This window comes from Eurytemora carolleeae, unplaced genomic scaffold, assembly GCF_000591075.1.
Source record: "Eurytemora carolleeae unplaced genomic scaffold, Eaff_2.0 scaffold17, whole genome shotgun sequence".
Taxonomy (NCBI): domain Eukaryota; kingdom Metazoa; phylum Arthropoda; class Copepoda; order Calanoida; family Temoridae; genus Eurytemora; species Eurytemora carolleeae.
In genome coordinates, this window is record NW_019396047.1 from 157395 (window position 1) to 170846 (window position 13452).

Genomic DNA, 13452 nt, shown 5'->3' on the forward strand with positions numbered 1-13452 from the left:
AGAAATTGAACCCTGCGCCCTCCGAGGGGCTTATTCAGGGTGGGTGACTGTATGGGTGACCCCCCCTGGGTAATTGAAAACTATGGTTCCACTGGGGGGGAGGAGGGGGGAATTAGCCTATCCTGGAAACATGAAACATTTCCTATATACGTTCTTGAGTCATGACCCATCCCTCTATTTCTGATAACAATATGTATATTGAAGTTAGTTGAAGGGCCGGGGATAGGGGGAGGGTTGAAAAGTTGTGTATTATATACATAGTGTAATATTTGATTACACAATCAAAGATAAAGTCTGTGAGGAGGGGAGAAGATATATCTTATTTCAAACATACTCTTTAAAGCCCTTTTTAGAGGCGGCTCAAATTCTTGTTTAAAGGTTAACATTTAGAGGTTCAACAAAATGTACATTTTTTTCTGAACACTTTACAAAAAATTATACCAATTTATATTAAATTTCAAACAATGAAAAGATTTTGGGATGAATGGGGGGGGGGAGATTTGCACGTCTCTAGATGCAAAGTTTGCGAAACGTGATCTTAAAATAAATAAAACAAAACAAAAATAAATTTGTTGTTTGTCCTTGACGTAATATGCTGACATTGCATCACGTCTCAAACTTGAAATAAGGAATGACGATTCATTTATTTACTTTTCCAGTCCCCCAACTTGCCCTCTGTACACCTAGTATTCTAGATAAACAAATCATCTATATATTAAAGTTGTAATCTCTGTTTGTTTGTTTGTGCGATCATAACTTAGGAACTACTTGACTGATTTGCCTCAAATTTTGATTTAGGAACTCGGGAGACCCACGGGAATGTTCTTAGCTTGGTTTAAAGATTCTAAATTGAGTAACTAAAATCGCAATTGACAAGGGGTGGGTAAGCGGTGAGACTAACTATGACGCTGGGTTCCCAAGCTAGTAATATAATAAAGTTATAAGAAAAAAATCTTGAAATAATATTTTTCTTAATACGTTCTAGGTACTAAACGAAAATATTAAAATTTATTTTAAGATATATTTTAAATTAAATTGTGTCATGAATATTCGTTAATTTTTTTGTTAATTCACATTCAATATAGAATGAATTCCTAAACAAAAGCTCATAAGATACATTTACAAATGCACTTAAAAAATTATTGTATTTTTCAGAAATATTGCCAATTTTAGATTTTATTTTATTTTATTTTAGTTTTATAAGTACATATAAGTATTCTGATGACTTTATTATGACATAGGAGAAGAATTTTATGATCAATAAATATTTATTAATTTTGTATTTAGGGAAACTGCTGAGCATTGTAGAAGGTTTTCTACAGAGAACAGAGAACTATTGACTGATATATCGTGTGTTAGAGGAGTAACACAGGTATACATTTAAATAAGTTTCATTGATAGGAACTCATTACTCTAATTTTCGAAACCTTATATCTTAGCAACCAGATATGATCATTTTAGGTACCTTTACCTGACAGGTCAAATAATGAATTTTTGGGGGAATTTTTCTTGTCTGGTTCGTTGGATCCATAATTTTTCCAGATTCTTAATTCAATATAGAACTGGGATGTATATGTATTGCAGTAAGCCGTCCATAGGCTGATGATGAAGGATTCTTCTAAGGCCTTCTACAACAGTGGAACCTAACCATTTCAAAACTTTTGATATTTCAAGTTTACACCATCTAGTTTCAAAGATAAATGGATGGTAAAATTGTGAGATATAGTGGAGTAATCAGTTTCTTTATAGATAAGATGGTTAGTTTACCAATCTCATTAATTGAAACAAAACTTTGCCCATTGACTATGCAATATGCATCTACTTCTATGTACTTTTTAAAAAATGAATGCCTTTCTTTATCTTTTTGTATACATTTAATAAATAGATAAAGGTATACATTTATATATCTTTATCTTCTTACTAGCTTGGGAACCCAGTTTTGTCTGGAATTTTTCTCATTAAAGTCAACCCACTCAACTTTGAATTTTTAAACCAGACTAAGATTATTTACGTGGTTCCAATGAGTTCCCCAATCAAACTTTGATGCAAATACGTTGAGGGTTTCAGGAGTTATGATCGGACATCCAAAAAAACAAAAACAAAAACGTGCAAAAGAGATTACTACTTTATAAATATTGATTTACCTGCATTTATATATTTATGATTATTAATGGTATCAACACAAATATGAATTGCAAAGCGAGTTTTGTTTAAATTATTTATTTATAGCCGCAGAACTGAATGCAAATTGCAATGCAATAACATGTGAGAGGGGGGGGGGGAGAATATTTTTAAATGATAATGTCAAGTCAATTACCCCTGCTTATATATTCACTGTTAATAAAGTATATATTTATAATGTGATGTTAAAACACATAATAAAAAACAAGTTTTCTATTATGATTTATGAAAGGTTTAGGAACCCATTAAAGTTATTTATCATAACTTTTTATGTCTTGTCACGCTTGTTCGCATACAACTCGACTAAAAGGAAGTTAATGGGACGGAGAACAACAGTTTTTAATGTAAACAAGGAGTGAAGAGTGAGCTGAGGCAAATAGAAGGATATTAAACCCAACATAAACCTGATACCCTCCTACTCTACCTAACAAATAGGACCTTATTCATACACCGTAGTTAATCAATAGACCTTCACTTGGTAACAGGCAGTTAAGCTCTTTCATTGTTAGTGAATAATTTATCTATTTACGCTTACAGGTACTGTCCTCGTAATTTCTTGATAACCCTTTATTCAAAGATATAGAGCCATGACCGATTCACAATTTAAATCTTTATCTGATTACAGTGGAAGATGTCATCGTTTTCTAGCATGGGGTGTTTAATTCTAACAATTTCCTCTAATGTTTCTGTTGCATGAATTCGTCATCGTTTTCTAGCATGGGGTGTTTAATTCTAACAATATCCTCTAATGTTTCTGTTGCATGAATTCATAACGAACAAAAAAATTGAAATAATCAATTTTCAGAGACAAACCCATGGATATCTCTATCTATGGTATCGTTGTGATTTAGACATTCTTCTTTATAAAGGAAGGTTCACTTGAATTTACGCCTTCAGTCCCTTTAAACTGGTACATTATCATGTATATTTGCTAAAACTATTGTAAAAATATTTATATTTAGTAAGGTGTACACTGTACAGTTTACTTTAGAATTTATGTATGTGTTGCAGTTCTGACCAAACCTCTAGTATTTACTTTATAAGGAATTTATAGGATCCATCAGGGTTCAGCTAGATTTAAAATTCAGTGATGTTGATGGACCAAACCTCTGTAGAGTAAAAAAAGTAGATGTTAGTTCCACGTTTATTAAAAATATATTTCGGTCTGGGTTGACCCTCGTCAGTTCTTGAGATTGTTTCTGTCACAAAGATTACAGGGTTACCCACAATGGATGAGACTGTACGGACTACTTGGAACTCTTTATATATGACGATCTCCAGTTTAAATTGAGACTTTTGCCTTAAATTTAGTCTTATAAAGGCATATTAAATGATACAATTTAAAAGCTGCAGAGAATCATAAATATTAGGAAACGGACAAAATAAATTTCGTAAAGTCGTCTCTGAAGTATCATTCCTTTGCGGGTAACCCTGTATACTATATTAATTACTTTATTATGATAATCAGCTTTTTGTGACGTAGAGCCACTAAATAAACAATATTCACATACTATATGTATACTTCATTGAACAGTTTAAAAAATCTATTTTTTTAATTGGGCCCATAAAATATCAAGTATATCGCTTGGGATGAGTTTTTCTCTATGCGAATAAAAATTACAATACTTAATCATAAAATTTCACTATGCCCTGAAAAATCCCTTTTGTCGATACCTAAAAGTATCATGTGACCAAGGAATACCCGCCAAAAGGAGGACTGAGTAAACCTCGCATATTTGTACAAATTCAAATTCTATCAGAGTGTTCAACATATCGAACTGTCTTCGGTACTTGATAGATCGACAACAATGTGTTAAGATTTTTACAAACCTAATGTACACCGTTTTTATGTACTGTATTAAAAACTTTATGTACACCATTCTGTGTTTAATATATCTTTTTTCTCACGTTATAATGTACCGAAGTACATCTGACCTTATTTAGTCTTTTACAAACAACCTTATGCTTTTAAACACACAGCGTATTATTATATTTTCTATATTCTTATCATAAATATACAATACATTACATATATTTATTCCTGAAAGTTGTATTCTCTTTTTCATGAACTCTGTATCCTAGTACACTCTATGGCTGCGACTGGTGGAGCAGGTCAGTCTAGACCTGTCTGTTTCTTTGGAGACCCGGGATAAAGACCAGGTAGGATTTCATATTAAATACTATCTTACGATGATAAGATTATTCTACAACAACGTAATCTAGATAATAAATGCGTACAAGAAAATGCAGGATGTAAGAACAGCGCTTCAGGAGTCAAAGGTAAAAAAGGACAGAGCAGGGGGAACAGGAAACAGGGGACAGGAACAGGGAACAGAAACTGGGAACAGGAACTAGGAACAGTAACGGGAACAGGGGGAACAGGAACAGTAACAAAAGGAAACAGGAAACAGGAACGAGAACGGGAACGGGAACGGGAGCGGGAACGGGAACAAGAACAGGACAAAAAGAACGTCAATATTTTTTGTCAAATACAGCTATACTAATATTTAGTGTGAGAACTTGAAGAAGTATGTAGATGAAACTGTAGAACATTGGCATAAGATTGTCACGCAGACCTACACCACCTCCCTGCAGTCATCTCTAGACCTCTTCAACTGGCCTTTTATAGAGTCCTTGGAAAACTCGGTACATTCTTTAAACATTCACTGAAAAAAAGTTAGTTTTAGTTCATAGTTATTTTTTTAGAAAAAGTCGATTGCTGATCTAATTCGAATTGGTTCTGACGATATTCGAGCGCTGAGAGATTCTATCGAGCTTCTTCTGCTAGTTCAGCATCCAGCAGAGCAGGGGGAGAAGTTCTTCCTAAACCTGCCGATGAGGGTGCTCATGAAACCTCTTCGGAAGAGGTTTAAGTTTCATTTCCTTGGAACAAAATCCACAAATAACCCGTCCAAACCTGAATGGTTCGTGACACAACTCTCAACCTGGGCAATGTCTCACAGGTACATTTCAATTCTTTAATTTCATCTAGCTTTGTATTTATGTACTATATGCAAAAAAATGGTCCGGATCCTGGATTCTACTTATAACGAAGAAATAAATCCGGATTCACCCAGGGGCGTACGAGGGCTTTTGTTTAGGGGGGGGCACAAATTGCGCGCGTAAGCGCGCAAAAAAATTTTTTTGGTCCCCCCCCTTGGCAACATTGTGCCCCCCCCTTAAAAACCCCTTTTTGGAAAAAATATTAATACCTTTTTTAATTTTTTTTGCCCCCCCCCCTCCCACCTGGACTTGTTTTGTTCACCATAAAAATACACCAAAAAGACTACTTTTTTGGGTGTTACTAACCTTAGAGTCTAAAAATTATTCCTTTGTTTGAAAAACTAACTTTTTGACTTTATAACCTTATCACTTACCTCCATCACAGCTAACTAAATCAATAATCACAGCATCATTAAAAATTATATTTTTACTAATAAACGAAATTCTTCTGAAATTTTTAGATAGAATTTACTCAATCTACATATTTACCCAACTCTTTTAAGCTAAAATTTTCTGGGATTTGCTTGTACAAACATTTCAATGATTTTTTTTCAATAGAGAGCTCAGACAGGGTGTAAAGCTATAAATAAGTGCAAGATCGTTAAGTCTGCTCTCCGTCATACTACATCTTGTGTAATGAAGTATTCTCTTTAGAAGGCTAAAACTTTTCTCTCCTTGTAGTAACAGTGAATTCAGACAAATCCTTAGTCTTTGTCATTGTCAGGTGTTACTTTTTAAACGTTGTTTCCTTTTAATTTTGTATTTTTGGAACTCCCAGGGGGGCAAGAGGACTACTGTCTCCCCTAGGTACACCACTGTGCCTGACCTGAGGAAGGGAAATGCAAGCAGATGTAATATTAAAAGAGCCTCCCCCATGGATGCCCCCCATCAGCCTCTCAGGGGGGGCACGCGTAGAGGGGGGCGGGGGGGCGCGGCCCCCCCCCTCGTACGCCCCTGGATTCACCGCGTAAATTTTTGACTTATTTCTTTTACCGAAAGAACTAAAAGACTATTTTTTTGAGCAAAAAATAAAATTAAGGTTCTAGCATATTTTTCCGGAACCGGATTCTAAGCACTGATTTTTAGACAGTTTTTGACGGAGTATGTACAGCCGGCCTATGACAGGGTTGGTTCTCCCATTTTCGCAATAAGAGAGTTTGCGCAGGTTTTATTTTATTTTCTTATCTTCTTTATTAAACATAATTTGATTTATTTTCTTCTCGTCTGTTTGTCTTCTTGTACCCGGTTCAAATTATTTCCGAAATTGTTATCATAATTTTGTAATAACAAGATCAAACCTGTTTATTACATTTATGATTTTACAAAAATGGTAAAATGGAAATCCAAAAATTTTACCTTGCCAAAATTGTTTTTATATAAAGAGATTATGGTAGTAGTATCCCCCTGTTTAGGTAGATTCATTAGTTTGTTCTAAATAATTTTTTATCAATTGGACTAGTGTCAATAATTTCAGAATCTTATCTTCTAATTCATTTTAAGAACGTTAGTTATAATTTTACCGCCTTTAAATAAACATTATTTACCTGTAGGATTATTTAATTCAATTTAATTTTATTTAATTTGATGACTGAAGTTTTGTGTTCCCTTGGGTAATGTAACATCGTCAATACGCAATATCCTCTCTACTGAACTTCCGACCTTCTGCAATATCGGACCTATGAAATCTATTTATTTGTATTTTATTTCAAGGTTAGGTTATAAGGTAACGACAATTTCTGGGCCGATCGCCGCGGCTAGGACAGACTAGGGGGGCCAGTTGCTGCGGCCACATGTCCATTTACAGTTGCAAAACCAGTGCTAGTAGGTCGGAACTGTAGTATAGCGGATGTGGCGTAGGTCAGTAGTGGAGTATACGCGGACATGCGTAGGTCGAAACCATCTAATTCTGTGCGCGATATGCTTTTTTCAAATGCTTTTAAAATGTGTCTATGTTTTTTATCACTAATCTTGAATCCCTTTTACTAATTATCAATTAGTGCAACGCGAAAAATTTCTCACTGATAAAATCTAGCACACTTTGAGTCATTTCTTGCTCACGGCTTCATAATTAAATAATTTAAAAAAAAACAAATCTTAAATAGAACATTGAAACAAACAACTTGTTTCAAGGAATTAAAACGACATCTGACGATGGTATAAAGGAGCCATGGTCATTTCCAAGTCCACAGTAAGGGAATTGGAGAAAATCCAACACTCCGTGGCTTCCTTCATCCTACAGCTTCCCCAATCCTCATTCCAGGTTATGGGATGGATGGAGGCGGGGCTAAAACCCATTCAGATGCGTCTGGATGAAAGAGCGGTCCTGTTTGCTCACCATCTCTTAACAAAGAAAAATGACATTCTTTCAAAGACAGTAGCACAGGCTACACTGTCAGATATGACAGATTCATGGACTAAACGAATAAAGTCCTTACAAATTGAGCTAGGCATCCCAGACCTAACCCAGATCTCTAAAGCAAAATTGAAATAACAGGTTCTGTCTAACCAGATTATCAAGCTCCAGATGACTAAGCAGTCACACTCATCTCTGAAACGGTTATCAGAACCAAGAAATTGGTTCAAGCCTAATCCTCAATTAAATGACTCCAAAGAGTGTGCAGCCATTAACCAGTTCAAAGCAGGAGATGCTGGGCTAGGGAACAGACGTCCTAATCACGTGGGTCACTCGTACAAGCAGTGCCCTTGGTGTTCTACCCAGGGAGTCCTTAATAAACTAGATGAGCAGCATGTACTATTAGTCTGCCCAAGCACAAGCTTCGCCAAGTTCTCCACAGGCGTGCAATCATTCCAGGATGCAAGATCACCTATGATGTCAAAGAAGCGGATAATGAAGGAGTTCCTGGGAGGTAACAGATCCAATGTAAATGTCATGACTTAAAGAGGATTTTGGATTATTTCCATACTTGACTTAAAGAGGAGTTTGGATTATTTCCATACCTAAGGAATGGAGAAGGGTAACGGAACTACTCTTAACAGGTGAAAATTATAAATTAAAAAAGAAACACAGTTCTCCATGATGGTTAAACAAATGCAGGTAATGGGTGTATTAAATGATAGGCTGTTGCAGGGCACGCATCGTGACTCTGATCACGCTATACCTCCAGGTTGTACCCCTCCATGGAATGGAGGCCGGGCTAGATCAGTACTATTCTCACCTGTAGGGTCAGATACTACTGTTGGCGGTCTGGGTTGCTCAACATGGGGCTTCTTGCAGATCTCATAAAACATAAATCATAAATCATAAATCATTAAATAAATAAAGGTTGCGTTTATTACGTCGTGTATCTTACCCGCTTATCTTTACAACATTATAAATAGGAATGATTCTCCATTGGAATATTATGACCTTAAATTTGGAAAATTTACCTTAAACCTTCATAAGTTAAAAGTTAAACTAGAAGCATTCCATCCAATCCCATTTAATTTATTTTGGTATATATTTACTTCTGTGTATGGATACGTTTTAGCGGATTTTATTGAACGCAGGGTTGTCCTGTAATAATGAGCATAATTTAATTTAAAATGTATTCAGGGTCTGGTTTGCTTGGCGGTGGATAAGCTTTGTGTTGATATTCCCATTGTAGTTGAAGACGACATTTTATTTGCTCACACTATAGACGAAGCTATAGGTAACAATAGATGCCTTAATTGGAAGAGGGTCATTTAATTTTAAAATCCTTTAATTGACAAGACGAGGCAAAACAATAAATTTATAAAATGAAGACAGTGGGTAAATTTTAAGTTATATTTTGATGCATTTAAAAATTGGATCTTCATGTTAGTAATTGAGAAATAAGTTTTTTAACTGTCATCTTTTTTAGGATTAGCACGTGATATGAGCAATATTATGCAGTATAGTTCATCCCAACCCAGTGTTCTTCAACCCTTGACAACACAGGGTATATTCTCCAGGTTGGGTATATAGTTTATCCTAACTCAGTACAGGGTATATTCTTCAGGTGGGGTTTATAGTATATCATAACCCAGTACAGGATATATTCTCCAGGTTGGGTTTATAGTTTATCATAACGCAGTACAGGGTATATTCTCCTGGGTGGGGTTTATAGTTTATCATAACCCAGTACAGGGTACATTCTCCAGGTTGGGTTTATAGTTTATCCTATTCCAAACCCAATACAGGGTGTAAATATATTCTCCAGTTTGGGTTTACAGTAAATCTTAACCCAGTATAGGATATCTTCTCCAGGTTGGGTTTATAGTTTATCCTAACCAGTACAGGGTACATACTCCAGGTTGGGTTTATAGTTTATCCTACCCCAGTACAGGGTACATAATCCAGGTTGGGTTAATAGGTTATCCTAACCCAGTACAGGGTATATTCTCCTGGGTGGGGTTTATAGTTTATCCTAACCCAGTACAGGGTACATACTCCAGGTGGGGCTTATAGTTTATCCTAACCCAGTACAGGGTATATTCTCCAGGTTGGGTTTATAGTTTATCCTAACCCAGTACAGGGTATATTCTCCAGGTTGGGTTTATAGTTTAGCATAACCCATTAAAGGGTATATTCTTCAGGTTGGGTTTATAGTTTATCCTAACCCAGTACAGCGTATATTCTCCTGGTTGGATTTATAGTTTAGTTTATCCTATTCCAAACCCAATACAGGGTGTAAATATATTCTCCAGTTTGGGTTTACAGTAAATCCTAACCCAGTATAGGATATCTTCTTCAGGTTTGGTTTTTAATTTATCCTAACCCGGTACAGGAAGGGTTTAATTCAAAATTATATCTCAAGTTTTGATAGCACAAGACACAAGTGTATTTTTAACACCAGTATTCAATTGCATAAGAAATAGGAGTCAGTTCAGCATCTCTTTACCTCTTTATACAAACTGTTTCGGAATCAAAAATTAGAATTTTAGAAAAGTCAGCGTAGTCTTATAAAACTGACATAAAGCGAATACTGGACCCTGAGTACAATGTACTCTGTACTTACGTTATCAAGTACTTAAATAAAATACGTAATTTTTTTTCCAGATGGTTGAACATGGAGAGGAAGTTTGCTTTCGAGAAGGTGGACAACTTGTTCATGGAGCAGGGTACATCCGTCTGGGAGTCCGAAGTAGGTCAGAAAAGTAACTTTTAACAAAGTGGGACTAATAAAACTACAATAGTGCAGTGCTCACAGACCTATTTCCTTTAATAAGTTGATTTTCAAGCTACGGGTAAAATTATTTACCCTACAACATCAAATATACGTCTTCATTTTCTACAGTTTTATGGGTTCTACTATAGAAAAACTAAAAATAGTTTTGGATATTGTTACAGACACTGTGCGTTAATCAAAAGTTGTTAAATATTTGATAGGAGACAGTTTAACACCTAGAGCAGCAGAAACCTTCCTAGCTCTTCTACTCTCAGTTACAGAGAGATATAAGTTCTTATCCGACTCTCATCATAGACTTGAGTTCCTTAAACTACAGTTGGATCTTATAGAGGTACATAACCCTTTATACAATTATGGTTTGTATTCGTTCATATCTTCTCATTATTTACTTTGTTATCATTTTATTGGCGGCTAATGATATTTTCCAGGGGGTGGAATAATTGAATTATTGGGGACGAAGCTCGCCGAATGCCCCCCCCCCCTACCTTGACAAAAAAATCTCCCCCCCCCCTGGAATTTGTGTCAATTTTTTGTCAAAACCTTAAACAGCTGGGGATGGAAGGCGGAAAGTGTCTTAGCAAATTTTCATTTTGAATAAAAAAATGTTGAACCTTTTCTCAAAAATCAAAATTGAAGGACTAGAAGTTGCCTGCCTCTCTTCTTGCGCTCCTAACTTTTCCGGGGAGGGGGACGTCCCTTCTCTCATAAGCCGCCGTTGTATAATTTCCCGTTTATCTTAAAACAAACATTACAAAAATCTTGTATGCATTTTAAGGATTTTCGTGTCCGTTTGGTTCAATTGGCTCGGACGGAGAAGAAGTCTCCACTGAGTTCTAACCTTTGTCCAATTCTGAACACGTTGGAGCACCTTATCCTTGTGCTGGGTAACTGGGCGGAGACCCCCTTCTTCCTCAATCTACAGTTCCAGAAGAGCAATGTTAAACCTGGCTCTGGGGAGGATTTAGAACAGAGAGAGAATACAAAACCTAATCCCGACTCCGGTATGGAGAATACAGTGTTCGAGGATAGTATTGAGGAGCTTGAGTATCTCAGAGAGAATCTGATCAACGAGGTGGTTGAATCTATATACTACACTATTACAGCGAGATCGTTAAAATACAGGACGGAGGTGAGAGTTTTTAATCATATATTTCATAAATCAAATAAAGGGTGTCCCACATCATTTCGAATCGTATTATCGTTTATGGCTTTAAATTGCGATTTTCGGGACTAATCATTTAGAAAGATTAAACCAATTTTAAGAAATTGTTTAAGCCTATTATAAAAATTTGCATGCAGAAAACACTAGATTTTTTTTTAATATTATGTTTTTATTTCAGCGTCAAATGTTGGAGATAATCCAATTTGATATGAGACGCTCTGTATCATAAATCTATCTTTAAATTGTTTCAATATTCTGAACTTATCCCCTCTTATCTGTAGACGAAATGGTTCAGTATGTCGGACAGCGGGAAAACAATAAGTCCTAAAATTTGCGAGATGTTGCAAAGTCTTGCTTTTGGTCTGGATGCAGCTCGGAGAAGGATAAACCCTGCTGCCTTCCAGCTAGTGTGGAGAAACCTGGCAGATCGTCTTCACTCATTTATCATTCAGGAGATTATACTCAGTAATAAGTAAGTGTTAACATACAGTTTTAACTACATTGACTCATATTTTTTCGGCAAATTTCACCTTTTAATATCACGGGGCCGTTCAAGTACATTTAATATAGACTGAGAACAAAAACATGAACAATTTGTATGTATAATTTTATGAAAGAAAAAATATTTGAAAGATTTTCATATAAAGAATAAACTATTTTGCTACATTCATTGAAAGGAATAAATATTGTATGTTATGCTATTTAGGTTCTGTATAGAGGGGGCGGAGCAGCTAGATTTTGACATGAAAACTGGAGTTTTTCCAATTTTCGGAGAATTCTCCAAATTCCCTCAATCCTACTTTCCACAGCTTGTGGTAGGTTCAAATTGTACAATCTTTTTGTAAATGAATGTTTAAGCTTTTTCCTCAATTTGATATTAATTACTAGTTATAGTATGTTTTAATTGTTCTAATCAATTTTATTATTTCTTGGTTTTAGATAGTTTTAAGTTTTTTCTCCATTTGAAATCTGGAATCCCAGGAAATTACTAGTTTGATAAAGTATCTTTTTTCTCAACTCAATCTACTAGTTTATTTTAAGTGTCAGATGTTTTTTTATCAATTAAAAAAAATTTCAGGATGCTTTGAAATTGTTAAAAAGTTGTGCTGGTCCCCTGGTTCTAGCGTATCAGGGTCTACTGGATACCTGTGAAACCGGGGCAATTAATATCCTGGCAGACCTGGGTATTCAACATCTCACCAGGGATCGGGCTTGTCTCATCATCAGTACTAGGATAGACCTGGAGTTATGATAAAGTAGTCATGGCTGTACATTTTTACGGGAGATAATCCTACTCCCGATTATAGTTTTCTTTCAGTGGTAGGCGAATTTATCAATATAATGAAGACGACTAAGTTTATTTTGGAATTAAAAGATGACAAATAATTGAAGAGAAGCTCTTTTAATTGACAGCTTCTCTTTGTTTCATGTGTTTAATTAAAAGCTTGATCAAAATTTAAATCGAACGTCGCCTTTATTATATTGATATAATCTCCTACCACTGTATCAAAATGAAGTTCTTTACCAAGTCTACAATAACTTCTTGCAGTAAATGTTGTTAAACTAATTTACCAACAAATGCTTGTTTTAGCTGAAAATGATTACAATAATACAAAACTGATATGGTTCATTGTTGTTATCGTTTCTTAATCCAATATGTAGAATAACCCTGAATGAAATGTTTTCATGCTAAATGGACATCACCATGTTTTTTAATTACATGTAAAAGAAAAATGATAATTTATTATTTTCCTTGAAAAATCTTGTCCCCTCTTAAAACACTTCATCGTTATTTTGATCTATAATCGTCTCAATTCAACCAGTTGTGATAAATATCTAAATAAGTTTGCTGAGTGCTGATAAAAGATGAATTTTTATGATTTAATGTTAACTATTTAATATTTAAAAAATATTTATAAATTGCATTTATTTGTTTGTTTCAGTAAAATGTAGGTG

At 35.1% G+C, this 13452-nt stretch overlaps 1 protein-coding gene across 3 annotated transcripts in view; it reads left to right on the plus strand.

Moving 5' to 3' along the window:
* The window catches only part of LOC111702848 (RAD50-interacting protein 1), an 18056-nt gene extending 4618 nt beyond the window's left edge, over positions 1-13438 (plus strand). The window contains exons 4-18 of one of the 3 annotated variants that reach the window (XR_002765512.1): positions 1288-1372; positions 4264-4341; positions 4405-4461; positions 4693-4827; positions 4888-5144; positions 6271-6349; positions 8738-8834; positions 9027-9117; positions 10205-10293; positions 10535-10665; positions 11110-11463; positions 11778-11968; positions 12203-12311; positions 12575-12816; positions 13001-13438. Coding sequence is in view for 1 of the 3 variants with exons in the window: in XM_023474631.1 (XP_023330399.1) it covers positions 1288-1372; positions 4264-4341; positions 4405-4461; positions 4693-4827; positions 4888-5144; positions 6271-6349; positions 8738-8834; positions 9027-9117; positions 10205-10293; positions 10535-10665; positions 11110-11463; positions 11778-11968; positions 12203-12311; positions 12575-12748 (1927 nt within the window). In the remaining 2 variants the exon portion in view is untranslated. Of the gene's footprint in view, positions 1-1287; positions 1373-4263; positions 4342-4404; positions 4462-4692; positions 4828-4887; positions 5145-6270; positions 6350-8737; positions 8835-9026; positions 9118-10204; positions 10294-10534; positions 10666-11109; positions 11464-11777; positions 11969-12202; positions 12312-12574 lie in introns of all 3 variants that reach the window. The other 2 variants (XR_002765513.1, XM_023474631.1) reach the window with 2 other exon arrangements.
* The last annotated feature ends 14 nt before the right edge of the window (positions 13439-13452 follow it).